General features: G+C 38.6%; 1 protein-coding gene across 7 annotated transcripts in view; it reads left to right on the forward strand.

Annotated features, from left to right (window-relative positions):
* The window catches only part of AKAP7 (A-kinase anchoring protein 7), a 130,313-nt gene that overhangs the window by 60,811 nt on the left and 55,323 nt on the right, over positions 1–14,179 (forward strand). For all 7 annotated transcript variants that reach the window (XR_008686854.2, XR_016038437.1, XR_008686852.2 and 4 more), the window contains exon 7: positions 11,557–11,704. Coding sequence is in view for 3 of the 7 variants with exons in the window: in XM_055432883.2 (XP_055288858.2) it covers positions 11,557–11,704 (148 nt within the window). In the remaining 4 variants the exon portion in view is untranslated. The remainder of the gene's footprint in view (positions 1–11,556; positions 11,705–14,179) is intronic.

The raw sequence follows: 14,179 nt of genomic DNA on the forward strand, positions 1-14,179 counted from the left end.
GAGGGAGGAATGATGTTGATGGGAAGGAAGTCGGAAATTGATGAATAATGATTCATAAGAAAGTGGGAAAAGAAGAAAGTACTTGAGGCCTAGGAGCAGGATGAGCTACACAACAGTCTAGGTCTTTCCTGCTGCAATCAGTGATGTCTAGCAGTTCAGTCGCTCAGTCATGAGCGCAGTCTTTGCGACCCCATGAATCACAGCACGCCAGGCCTCCCTGTCCATCACCAACTCCCGGAGTTCACTCAAACTCATGTCCATCGAGTCGGTGATGCCATCCAGCCATCTCATTCTCTGTCGTCCCCTTCTCCTCCCGCCCCCAATCCCTCCCAGCATCAGATTCTTTTCCAGTGAGTCAACTCGTCACATGAGGTGGCCAAAGTATTGCAGTTTCCGCTTTAGCATCAGTCCTTCCAATGAACACCCAGGATTGATCTCCTTTAGAATGGACTGGTTGGATCTCCTTGCAGTCCAAGGGACTCTCAAGAGTCTTCCCCAGCACCACAGTTCAGAAGCATCAATTCTTCTATGCTCAGTTTTCTTTATAGTCCAATTCTCACATCCGTACATGACTATTGGAAAAACCATAGCTTTGGCTAGATGGACTTTGTTGGCAAAGTAATGTCTCTGCTTTTTAATATGCTGTCTAGGTTGGTCATAGCTTTTCTTCCAAGGAGCAAGCGTCTTTTAATTTCATGACTGCAATCACCATCTGCATTGATTTTGGAGCCCCCCAAAATAAAGTCTCTCACTGTTTCCATTGTTTCCGCATCTATTTGCCATGAAGTGATGGGACCAGATGCCATGATCTTAGTTTTCTGAATGTTGAGTTTTAAGCCAAGTGATGTCTATCAGTTCAGTTCATTTCAGTTCAGTCACTCTGTCATGTCCGACTTTTTGTGACCCCATGGACTGCAGCACGCCAGGCCTCCCTGTCCGTCACTAATTCCCGAAGTTTACCAAAACTCGTGTCCAATGAGTCTGTGTTGCCATCCAAACATCTCATCCTCTGTTGTCCCCTTCTCCTCCCGCCTTCAATCTTACCCAGCATCAGTGATGTCTATAGATGCATGTAAAAGATTTTGCGAGTGTATAATCCCTGCTACATTGTCTAGGTTTTCAGTTCTCATTTAGGTTGGATCTGAGGCTATAGTTTGGTCTAAAATTCTGTCTGTGGATAATCCAATCAGTTTATCTGAATCATTCCATACTTCTGATCTCTAGGCTATAAAAACAGAACACATTCAACCACAATATAAGTATGTTGCGGTATATAGGCCAGTGTTACAGGACAAGTTAAAATTATTCATTAGGGTTTTTCATGAACTTATTTCTGAATGAGCTTTTGCAGAACAGCTTCACTGTCATCTTTCATTGTTGAGATCCTGAGAATTTCTTGCACCAGTGACTTGCTGATATTTACTTACTTAATGTTGAGAGAATTGTTGATTAAATGAAAGGCTATTGCAATGAAGGATGAAAACATCTTAAATTGAGTTACAAGTTTATAGTTCGTATTTGGGGAGAAATTTGGTGATGGGATGTTTTATCTTTAGTTTATAGAAATAAATGGTTACATTATTGAATTCAGGAGAACATGTTATTATTTGCTCCAAAGAGCAAAATATTAGGAAAACAGATGATTAGGAGGAGTAGGATGTAATTTGTTTACACTTGAGTAACCTTAGGCTGCACTGAGCCAAGAACACAGCTGGACTTTGATAAAGGGGAGTTGAGGTTCCAGCTGAGATTGGGCTGTCTAGGGAGCATTCCTAGATGCCTTAGTTATGGCTCTCTGCTTCACTGAAATGAAAAAGTTCAGTTCAGTCACTCAGTCGTGTCTGACTCTTTGCAACCCCATGGACTGCAGCATGCCAGGCTTCCCTGTCCATCACCAACTCCCAGAGCTTACTCAAACTCATGTCCATAGAGTCAGTGAAGCCATCCAACCATCTCATCCTCTGTCGTCCCCTTCTCTTCCTGCTTTCAATCTTTCCCAGCATCAGGATCTTTTCCAACGAGTCAGTTCTTCCCATCAGGTAGCCAAAGTATTGGAGTTTCAGCTTCAGCATCAGTCCTTCCAATGAATATTCAGGACTGATTGCCTTTAGGATGGACTGGTTGGATCTCCTTGTAGTCCAAGGGACTCTCAAGAGTCTTCTCCAACACCATAGTTCAAAAGCATCAATTCTTCGGCACTCAGCTTTCTTTATAGTCCAACTCTCACGTCCATACATGACTACTGGAAAAACCATAGCTTTGACTAGATAAACCTTTGTTGGCAAAGTAATGTCTCTGCTTTTTAAAATGCTGTCTAGGTTGGCCATAGCTTTTCTTCCAAGGAGCAAGCATCTTTTAATTTCATGGCTGCAATCACGATCTGCATTGATTTTGGAGCCCCCCAAAATAAAGTCTGTCACTATTTTCATTGTTTCCCCATCTATTTGCCATGTAGTGATGGGACCGCATGCCATGATCTTAGATTTCTGATTGTTGAGGTTTAAGCCAACTTTTTCACTCTCCTCTTTCACTTTCATCAAGAGGCTCTTTAGTTCTTCACTTTCTGCCATAAGGGTGGTATCATCTGCATATCTGAGGTTATTGATATTTCTCCTGGCAATCTTGATTCCAGCTTGTGCTTCCTCCAGCCCAGAGTTTCTCATGATGTACTCTGCATATAAGTTAAAGAAGCAGGGTGACAGTATACAGCCTTGACGTACTCCTTTCCCTATTTGAAACGAGTCTGTTGTTCCATGTCCAGTTCTAACTTGCTTCTTGACCTGCATATAGGTTTCTCAGGAGGCAGGTCAGGTGGTCTGGTATTCCCATCTCTTTCAGAATTTTCCACAGTTTGTTGTGATCCACACAGTCAAAGACTTTGACGTAGTCAATAAAGCAGAAGTAAATATTTTTGTGGAACTCCCGTGTTTTTTTGATGATCCAGTGGATGTTAGCAGTTTCATCTCTGGTTCCTCTGCCTTTTCTAAATCCAGCTTGAACATCTGGAAGTTCATGATTCTTGTAGTGTTGAAGCCTGGCTTGGAGAATTTTGAACATTACTTTGCTAGCGTGTGAGATGAGTGCAATTGTGTGGTAGTTTGAACATTCTTTGGGATTGGAATGAAAACTGACCTTTTCCAGTCCTGTGGCCACTGCTGAGTTTTCCATATGAGAAATGAGAAAAGCCACATGCAAATATCAGAAACAGTTATATGGCCAAACAGCATATGATTTCTTATGCTCTACTTGAGAAAGCTTGAGGAATTGTGGTTTACTAAGTAGACAAAGAATGAGCCTAGATGGGAGCAGACAGTGTTGTAAATAAAGGTATTGTAACGTCCCTGTGCTTTTGCACTGAGTCTGTGACCTTGAGAACTTCCCTGAGTGCCCTCAACATGTTCTCTTCCAGTTAACATGTCATTCATAGTCAGTGTAAATGGGCTAACCGCAACCAAGTTCGTGTTTTTGCCTCTGATCTTTTTGATTCCAGCAACTCATAAAAACAATACCACGAAGCAATGCAGCATATTCTCTTGGTGCTTCTTGTGAAGTGGCTTGTTTTACTGGGTGTTGTCTATCCCCTCTTCTCTGTGACAGCTTTCCTTGCCACTTGATACCCCCAAGGAGCATCCATCCCTTCTCAGCGTTAGGACAGCGAGAAGGAGGTGTCAACAATAGATTCAAAACATAGCTCTAGCGGCTTTGTTTCTGCTTATTACTTGCTGAAAGGTGCAATATTGTAAATGTTAGATATAATGCTGGGGTAAAGAGTTTCTGCTTTTTCTCTCTTTAAAGCCTCAAGATTAAACAAAGCAGTAGTGCTAAACGCAAGTATATAAATAGAGGGATTAAGGGGATGACCTCTCTGGAAAGCCTCATGGTGAGGTGCATAGATGCTCCAGCATTAAGTAACTTAAAAAGAAGACCTGAGAAATACTGGTTGCTCAAATAAACACCTGATTTAAAAAATGCATATAATCTCTGCCAGTGTTTATTTGCATGTTAGCAGTAGAAGAATTCTTCTTACAGTCTGGATACTTTGGATAGTTTTTACTGTGTGTAAGTAACATTACGAACTCTTTGCCATCTCCCTTTATAAAATTCATTTACTATGGATGTATAATTATCACTTTATTTATTAATACTAATGCAGCATATTAAATGTAGGTGTTTTAGATGCTAGAAATTCTCAAAGCAATTTTCACTTTGGTTTTAGCAATATGATAGTATATATGAGTATATCTTAAGAATGATTAGTATTCTTAGAATTTTAATGTTTTACATAGTGAAAGAGCTTGGATATTATTGTTATGTTCTTTTTCAATTTATTTGTGTTCTCCACTTACCCTGAGTCTGAATCCAAGCTATCCCTCTTACTAGCTGTGTGACCTTCAGTAAGTGACCTGATTTCTCTGTGAATCAATTTCCTTATCGGGGGATAATAATGGTACTAGTCTCAGAGGGTTATTGCAGTTATTAAATAAGCTAATAAGTTCTTAGTGTAGTGCCTGTACATAGTAAATACTATGTAAGTATTTTCTAGTATTGTTATACTGATGGTAGAAAGCATCGTTTGTTTTTTTTTCAGATTGGTACAGGAAAATGAGCAAAATGGCACTGTTTTTTCTATTTCCCATCACTCGTTAACTTTTTCATCTCTGAAGTTACTGACAGGCCTGAGGCAGGGTGTTAGGGCCCCAGCCAGGTAGGAAATAGGCATTGCTAGACAGAGGGTCCAGACACAGCCCAGGCTGATAGGCTGGCAGAGAGCAGCAGGAGGAGGAGATGGGAAAGCTGCAAGGCAGTTCCCAGCCAAGGATGCTAGACACTGGATCTGAAACCACCATGATATATGAGAGCACACTGGCTGTGCGGTGGAGACTCCTCATGTCTTTCCGTCCCTGTCATGAACAGGCTTGGATGGACTGAGCCTGAATGGGAGGAGTCTCCATTTTCCCCACTGAGAGGGGCTGAGGGGAAGACTAGCCGACAAGGAAGTCATCAAGTGTCTGTATCTGGGGAAAGATGGAAGTAAAATAGTACAAATAAGTGAAAAATGTGGTTTTGCCAAGAGACGGAGTGATTAAGAATTGTAAAGTAAGATTTGCTTCAGGGAAGTCTCTTGTGGCTAGAGAATCTTTTTATAACTTTGAATCACCAATATGTAACTTTTCACTGGAAATAGTGATCATTAAGAATAATTTTAGGGACTTTCCCTGATGGTCCAGTGGCTAAGACTCCATGTTTCCAATGCAGGGGGCACAGGTTCAATTCCTGGTCAGGGAACTAGATCCTGCATGCTGCAACTAACATTTGACACAGCAAAATAAATAAACAAACCAAGAAATGAATAAATATTTTTTAAAAAATGTGTGTGCTCTCTGGGAAACAGAAAGTCACTGAAAACCCACTTTAAAAAAAATAAGTGTAGTTTTCTAACCGGTATCATATCACTAAAGATATGTAACTTTTTAGCACTTATGAAAATGAACATAAAAGATTACCATTCTTTTATCAGCTGATGCCTAAAATGACAGGCCAGTTTGTATTGGGTCTTAATTTGCATCTTGAATTTTGATTTCATGCCATTATCACAGAAAACATGCATTTCTTTCATAGCTGCTGGGTAACAGAAATAAACTATTGGAAAATAACAGAGCTCCAGGAATAGCAAACTTAACCTCATAAGGACACTTTTTTTCCTTTGGTCTGATATGCAGTCTGTTCATTTTTGCATCATGGAAGTTGTAATTATTATAATAAGATAACAAGTAATAATATGAAATTATCTATTACCAAAAAAATAACCTTCTTAACAAAACTGGCATCCCATTGTTTCTCTGATCACAATAACTTTGTTGTAGAAACTAAATTTGAATAATAAGTATTTTATCTTTCAGAACCTTAGCTGAATGATTTTCACATTCAGATTGTTAACTAACATGAATTTTCTTATTTTGTGGCTGTTTACTTCCTATACTGAAAATAGAGATGGATGCATAGGAGTATAAGACTGAGCCCTCTTTGGTGCATATTAAATTTTGCACACCATTTAACTAAATTTAAATGATATGATGAATGCTTCCTGAGTAAATAATACCCATGAATTATCAGAAGCAGCCATCAGACGATTCTAAAAATACTTACACTCTCAATGGCATTTTTTCCTGTATTGGCTGTTTGGGTGCCAAGTAACAATCAAGAATGAAGTTCTTCAGGGTATAATGGTCCACTGTATCAGAAATTATCATGTGGCTGTGAACAGCACTGATCCGTTCCGTTCCGTTCTGTCGCTCAGTCGTGTCCGACTCTTTGCGACCCCGTGGACTGTAGTCTACCAGGCTTCTCCGTCCATGGGATTCTCCAGGCAAGAATACTGGAGTGGGTTACCATTTCCTTCCTCCCTAAACTGTACCCGAAACTAGGCCAAAGGGAAGTGAAACTTCAGTCATTTCTGATGATTAATTAAGATAGTCTTGAAAAAATTTTGTTTGATGTTTCTTGCCACTGATTTATTGTTTCAAAGTGTGACATTCTGTCTTTAAATTCCTATTTTCTCCTTCAGTGTTATGATATATAATTGATAAGTTATATTGGTTACAGTTATCAATACAAAGCCTTAACAATACACCCTGTTCCTGTTAGGTCCCAAAGCAAAAATAATTTTCAAGCATAATACTCGACAGTCACCAGGCATACTCCGCATTCCAGGATGCAGCACCCTTAGCATGGTTTTGTTAAGATACCCTACATGTTGTTTGAAAGAATCCCAACTCTCTCAGCCTTTACAGGTCAGATTTTCCTGTCTCTAAACATTTTTGAGGCTTTTCTTTGCGCTCTCCTAATATGTTATGGGCTTCCCTGGTGGCTCAGGTGGTAAACAATCTGCCTGTAATGCAGGAGACCTGGGTTCGATCCCTGGGTGGGGAAGATCCCCTGAAGAATGAAATGGCAACCCACTCAAGTATTCTTGCCTGAGAAGTCCCATGGACAGAGGAGCTTGGTGGGCTAAAATCCGTGAGGTCACAAAGAGTCTGACGTGACTTAAAGACTCAACAACAACAACCATGTTAAACTTCCATCTTTTCTTTAAATGATGAGGTACCTTGGAAAGGGTCTGGGCTATGAAGAAGGGAAGCAAAGACTAATTTGTGATCCAAAACCTGAAAACCATCCTTTTTAGCTTTAAAAGATAGATTTGCAGTCTGATGTCTCTGGTACTAGTTTGACAACCCAGTGGATCCATTTGGAAAATTAGAGGCTGCTTAGTTTTACTCTGTAGATACCCAGTTTTGATGTACTTGTTTATTTTCTTTGAATGAAAGTCCTTTCCTTATTATGAAGGAGAAATACCACCTGGTGCAGCTGGATAGTGAGACTAATTCACATAGATTTTACTAGAAAAGAAATATATTTCCAAGGGACAAAAGAGCCTAAAAAAAGTCTTACAAAATATATTGTCAAACAAAAAATTCCCTGTAGAACAAGGACCATGCCAATATTATATAACAGACAAAGCATCTGTTCTGGATGCTTTTATTATTGAAGATGTTTTCTGATCAGAGCATATAACTTTTAGTGCCTCATAAGGTCTCCTGCCTCTTTGAACCACAGCTCTCACTGTAAATTATGGGTTAAAGAACTAAGTTCATTTCACTCTCCAGTAAAAAATATCTTCTTAAGATTCATGTTGGAAGTCATCTGTGGAAAATTCTTGCAAAACAGTTGGTACTTACTTTTTGCTAAAATTAAATTAATTAGCCTAACAGATTAGAGTAGCTTTTATGTTTCCTTTATTCCTTATTTTTTTTAAAAATAGTGACATCTTACAAAACTGAAATGGAGATTATAGTGGCCATACAGTGCTGGCAATGGCATCTTGAAAACTGAAGGTCTTGATTTTTCTGCTAAGTTATCACTAATCTTTTGTCTGTTCAAAGGGAATGAATGACACTCTTTCCCCATCCCATCCCCACACAACAAACACACACAAATGAAAAAGCATTTGAAAGAGAAATAAGATGGTCAGTTTCCATTTACTTAGAACATTTTCCCCCTGAGATCTTACCTATGATTTTCACTAGTCTTTACTAATAATAATTATCTAGAATATACTATAGCATTTACCATATTTCACTGTTTTAAGCACTTCTTTAAATTGACTCATTTGGTGCATAATAGCACTTAGAGGTAGGTATGATTGTTAGCCTCATTTTACAGATAAGAAAACTGAAATGAGGCCACATGGCTGAGAAGTGGCCAAGTAGGGACTTGCACTCATGCACTAACTGACCCTCAGCATTAGGCTCTGCTGTCCCTCATGGACTTCTGCTCACCAAATCAAAAGAAAGCCATTCATTTTCTTTCTTGCTGAACTCTGAATGAACAGTGTTTGATGTTGTCAACTATCCTCTTCTTGAAACTTTATCCTCCTTTGCACTTGTGACAGTTATTTATCGAGCCCTGCTTCATGTCAAGCACTGTTCTAGGGACTGAGGATGGTGGTGGTGGTTTAGTCGCTAAGTCATGTCCGGACTGTAGCCTGCCAGGCTCCTCTATCCATGGGATTCTCCAGGCAAGCTTACTGGAGTGGGTTGCTATTTCCTTCTCCAGGGGATCTTCCCAACCCAGGAATTGAACCCGGGTCTCCTGCATTGCAGGCAGATTCTTTACCGACTAAGCTATAAGGGAAGCCCATAAGCTATAAGGGACTGAGGATATTTCAGAGAATAAAAATCAGACAAAAATCCTTGTGTGGAGCTCCTGTTCTAATGGAGAGAGACAGCTAAAGACAGACAGTGAACATAAACGTGAACTACATAATACGTTAGAAGATGGTAAGTGCTATGGTGAAACATAAGTATGTACGGGGGAGAAAGAGAGGATTTGGGAGGACTGCTTGGGGAGGAGGGATGGTGAGGTTAAGTGAAGCCCTGTTGTTGTTCAGTTGCTAAGTTGTATCTGACTCTTTACAACCCTATGGACTGCAGCCCACCAGGCCTCTCTGTCCCTCAGTGTCTCTTGGAGTTTGCTCAAGTTCATGTCCGTTGAATCAGTGATACTATCCAACCATCTCATCCTCTGCTGCCCTCTTCTCCTTTTGCCTTCAGTCCTTCCCAGCATAAGGGTCTTTTCCAGTGAGTCATCTGTTTGTATCAGGTGGCCAAAGTATTGGAGCTTCAGCTTCAGCATTAGTCCTTCCATTGAGCATTCAGGTTTGATTTCTCTTAGGATTGACTGGTTTGATCACCTTGCTGTCCAAGGGGCTCTCAAGAATATTCTCTTGCACCACAATTCAGAAACATCAATTCTTAGGCACCTTTTTATATAAAAAGGTAAAAAGTGAAGCCCTATTAAGAAAGTAGTATTTGAGCAGAGAATTAAAGGAGATGGGGTGGACGATGAAGAAATCTGGGGGAGGAGCATTTCAGGAAGCGGGGACGAGCACAGGGACTGTGAGGTAGGCTCTGCCTGGCTTGTTCACAGAAGAGCGAGAAGGTTGGGGAGGCTGCTGAGGGATGAAGGCGAGAGTGGTGGACACGAGGCCCATGAGGTCCAGGGACGGAAGATCAGGACCCTGCAGGCTGGTTGGGGCAGTTTGGCTCCTCTGAGAGAAATGGAGAGACCCTTTGGAGAATTTTGAGCAGAGGATGACACAATCTGGGTATATGTTTTCATAGGATCACTTTGACTTCCAAAGAGAAAACAGTGGGAAAATAGTCAGGAAACTCTTGGGATAATCCAGGTGAAAGAAACAGAAATGCTTGGACAGAGGTGGCAGGGGAGTGGTGAGAACTGGGTGTGTTTTGAAGGCAGAGCCAATATGATATGATTGGAAGTAGAGCTAAGGAAAGGAGGAGAATCAAGGATGACCCCAAGGTTTTCAGCCTGATCAAGTCGGACATGGTCGCTGTTAACTGAGGTGGGGAGGTCTGAGTGAAGTGGTTAGGAAAGATCAGGAGCTCAGCTGAAACACATATCTCAACAAAAACATGTTTTTATATATACATATATATTTTTTTTTGGCTGAGGCATGTGGGATCTTAACTCCCTGACATGTTCAACAATAAAGAATTGAGTGAATAAATTATATCTACATACAATGGAATACTATAAAAATATAAAAACATTTTTCACATTTATTTATTACTTATCAATTTGACATATTAACTGAAAAAAACTGATTATCAAATAGTACTCATGGTACAACTCATGCATAGGAAAAATAAAATACATAAAATTTTAGTAGTAGTTGCGTGTGATTTTAATTTGTTTTTATATCTGCATTTTAAAAATTTTTTGTGATTTTTGTGAATAAAAAGGGAAAGTACATATTCTAATTATACTTTAGTAGGATTTATATCGGAGAAGGCAATGGCAAGCCACTCCAGTACTCTTGCCTAGAAAATCCCATGGACGGAGGAGCCTGGTAGGCTGTAGTCCATGGGGTCGCTACGAGTCAAACGTGACTAAGCGACTTCACTTTCACTTTCACACATTGGAGAAGGAAATGGCAACCCACTCCAGTGTTCTTGCCTGGAGAATCCCAGGGACGGGGGAGCCTAATGGGCTGCTGTCTATGGGGTCACACAGAGTCGGACACGACTGAAGTGACTTAGCAGCAGCAGCAGGATTTATATAAGTATAATTTGAAAATAACATACATGCATAGAGAAAGACTTGAAGAATATATATATCACAGGGTTAACGTATTTTATTAATATATAAATAACAGGGTCATCAATGATTTTTCATTTTCATTTTTTTTCTATATTCTTTATATTTTCTGAGTTTTAGAAATGACAGGTATTTCTAGGGCAATGTAAATATATATATATATATATATACATTTAAAAGAAAAATTTGCACATGGCCAGCTAGTAAACTTGCCCTGTAAAGTACTATATCTTCATCTTAATGAGACATCTTAATGTGTTTTGGGACTCTGAGGCAGGTATAGGACCATGTATAGTAAGGGGAGAGGGAGACATTCTTTCCCATGTTTGGGGGAACTACCAGGTTACTAATTTTTCCACAATAAGCCCTATTTCTGCTATGAAAGCACGCAGAATCAGGAGGGGCAGGTAGAGAAAAACTTGAAAGACCTATTGACTCCAATTTGAATAGCCTTTAATTGTCTTTCAGATGATTCTTACATAAGGAGTTTAAAAATTGCATCCATTTACTAAAATGGATGCAAATGTTATGTTCTACACACTATGAAATGTTACGTTCCATGTCACTGAAAAATTCTTCCATTTCTCCATTGTTTTTGGAGATGATTACTCTTTCCTTGATATCTCAAATTTCAACTTGATATATACCTTATTATTTTTGCTCTACACTCTTCAATTTTTTTTTTTTTTTAAATACAACTCATTCCAGACAGAGAGACTTTAAAAACAACTTTGCAGCAATTTTGTGGTATCCATTTTTAGATGCAGGCAGGCAGGACTGTATACCAAAACTATGAGGTTCTAAGAAAGTGATAGAGATATGAATTGGTTGCCTAAGTGAAATGATTGATTTTTGTGATTTTTGTCTTGTCATTTCAAGGGAGTGAAAAAAATAGACCCCAAATTGTATGAAAAATTTATCAGCCATAGATTTGGAGAAGAAGTGGTACATTGTATAGATCTTTGCTCCATGCTGAAGAAAAAGCAAAGTAATGGCTATTATCACTGTGAGTCTTCAATTGTGATTGGTGAGTGGCATTTAAAAATTATTATCTTTGGTTTTGATTTCTTCAGCGTCATTTTGTTTTGGCAAATGTTTATGTTGTATGTTTTTCTCAGTGACATATTTTCCTAAACGTTATGTTTTGACAATAATATATTAACAATTTTGTGGAACATATTTAGTATTTATATTTATCAGTCAAGATTTTGGTACCTATAGTTTTTATACTTCTGTGCTTTAAAATATAATCGTCATGAAGTCTTGAAATTTTGATTCAAAATTCATTTCAGTATAATTTTATTTTGTGAATATGAAGAAAGCGTTTTCATCGGTGAAGGCCTATATGATCACAGCCTTCTATGCCGGGTATTTTCATCTTTGCTGCTTTTAATTAGGAATAGAATATGCCAGGCGAGAAAGTTTTACTCTGAATAGAGAAAGCATAGGTGGCCTGCAGAGATCGAAAACTTGTCTTTCAATTTCTTCCTTAAGAAGAACATGTTTTGAGGGGAGACCAAGATTCATGCATAAATGCTCTGTCATCTTATGAGGGAGATGGCTTGTGATGAGACAGATTCATACACAGTTATGATTCCAAGTACAGAGCATGGACACCAAAAGAAGAATGTGAAAAACTAGAACAGAAGTATTTCTCGTTTGCAATGTGGCTGTCTCTCAAAGGAACCTGATCTGTTGTGATTGAAATTTACTATTTCAAGCTGGGCAATCTTCTTATAACATTGTGAACTTCAAGACGACATCATTTGTATACTTTTTAAGTGACGTGAAAATAGAGAAGATAAAAACGTGTATCTAAATATCTCAAGGATCTTCAACCAAGGTACTTTCTCTCCACCATCAAGGTCAGCTTGAAGAAAACCTATGGAAATATACATCCTGAAAGAATCTTTATACAGAAAGTATTTTAAAAATGTTCAAGAAGACGATTTTATTTCTAAATTCTCATCAGAGAAGCCATTTTACCTTCCAAAGAGCTTAGCCCTCTTAAACAGAAGATACTCAGTATGTAATTTGAATTCTGTGTTCTGAAACATGTCAAGTGTGTTTTAAGGAAGACTTTTTTGTTTTCAGAACCTCTGTAAGAGAGCTGGCTTCCATCAAAGTTTTGATGCGGACCAAACATTTCTCTTTAAGTTCACTGTAAAAAGCAAATTTAAATCCTTCTTGCATAATACAGATTTTGGCTAGCTTTCCATATCTTCTCTGTAATTACTTTAGACCAACCTTGAAGAAGAACTCGGTGCTTCATTGCCTTTCTCACTCCTATTTTTTTTAAAAAGAGCAATATGTAGATTTTACTGAAGGTTTGTGGGCCTGCATTATGCAGCTCACAGCATGGATCTCCAATATTGCCATTATACAGCTCTGTTCAGCTCACCCCAAATTACTGTGCTCCACTCACTGAATTTTCTTTTACTGCTCTTTTCCAGCTTGGTTTCTAAAACTCCCCTCATCCTAGGCAATTTCTCTCGACTTTTCCTCTCAGGCTCTTTATATCTCATCCTTTTCTAATTCAGAGCAATTTAGCTTCTTTCAAATTTCACCCATACAGATCATTAACATTATTTTAAAAATGTGGTTTTTGCCTATTACACATAATCTATATTCTCCTACCATTCTTAACATTAATGTTGACATTTAAAATGATAATTATTTTATAATCATTAGCCAATTTTAATACACACTAGAGTCATATTTGCTGTGGATAATTACTGATTTTCTTGAACTTACCTGAGTTTTACAGCAGAAAATATTGGGCAGGATTCAGGATGCTTTCTTTGTGGGTTTCATTTCTTGTTCAGATTTTTTTTTGTATTATCCTTAAAAAATTTTTTTTATTGGAGTATAGTTGATTTACAATGTTGTGTTAGTTTCAGGTATACAGTGAAGTGAATTGGTTATGCATCTCTCTCTTTCTCTCTCTCCACTCTTTTAGATTCTTTTTCCATTTAAGCCGTCGCAGAGTATTGAGTAGAGTTCCCTGTGCTAGACAATGGCTCCCTATTACTTACATATTTTATATATAGTAGTGTGTATATGTCAATCCCAATCTCCCAATTTATCCCTCGCCCTCCCTTACCCTCTGGTAACCGTAAGCTCGTTTTCTGCATTTGTAACTCTATTTCTGTTTTGTCGATAAGTTCATTTGTACAATTGTACCCTTTTCTTTTAGAGTCCACATATAAATGATGTCTGTCATATGATATTTGTCTTTCTCTGACTTGCTTCACTCAATTCGACAATTTCTGGGTCCATCTGTGTTCCTGCAAGTGGCATTATTTCCTTCTCTTTTTTGTGGCTTAGTGATAATCCATTGTGTTTATGTTCCACATCTTCTTTATCTGTTCCTCTGTTGATGGACATTTGGCTTGCTTCCGTGTCCTGGCTGTTGTAAATAGTGCTGTTGTGAACACTGGAGAGCATGTATCTTTTTGAATTATGGTTTTCTCCTGATATATGTCCAAGAATGGGATTAGCG

This window comes from Moschus berezovskii, chromosome 10 (genome assembly GCF_049115385.1).
Source record: "Moschus berezovskii isolate FMDL1 chromosome 10, NW_MosBer_1.0, whole genome shotgun sequence".
NCBI classification, from domain to species: domain Eukaryota; kingdom Metazoa; phylum Chordata; class Mammalia; order Artiodactyla; family Moschidae; genus Moschus; species Moschus berezovskii.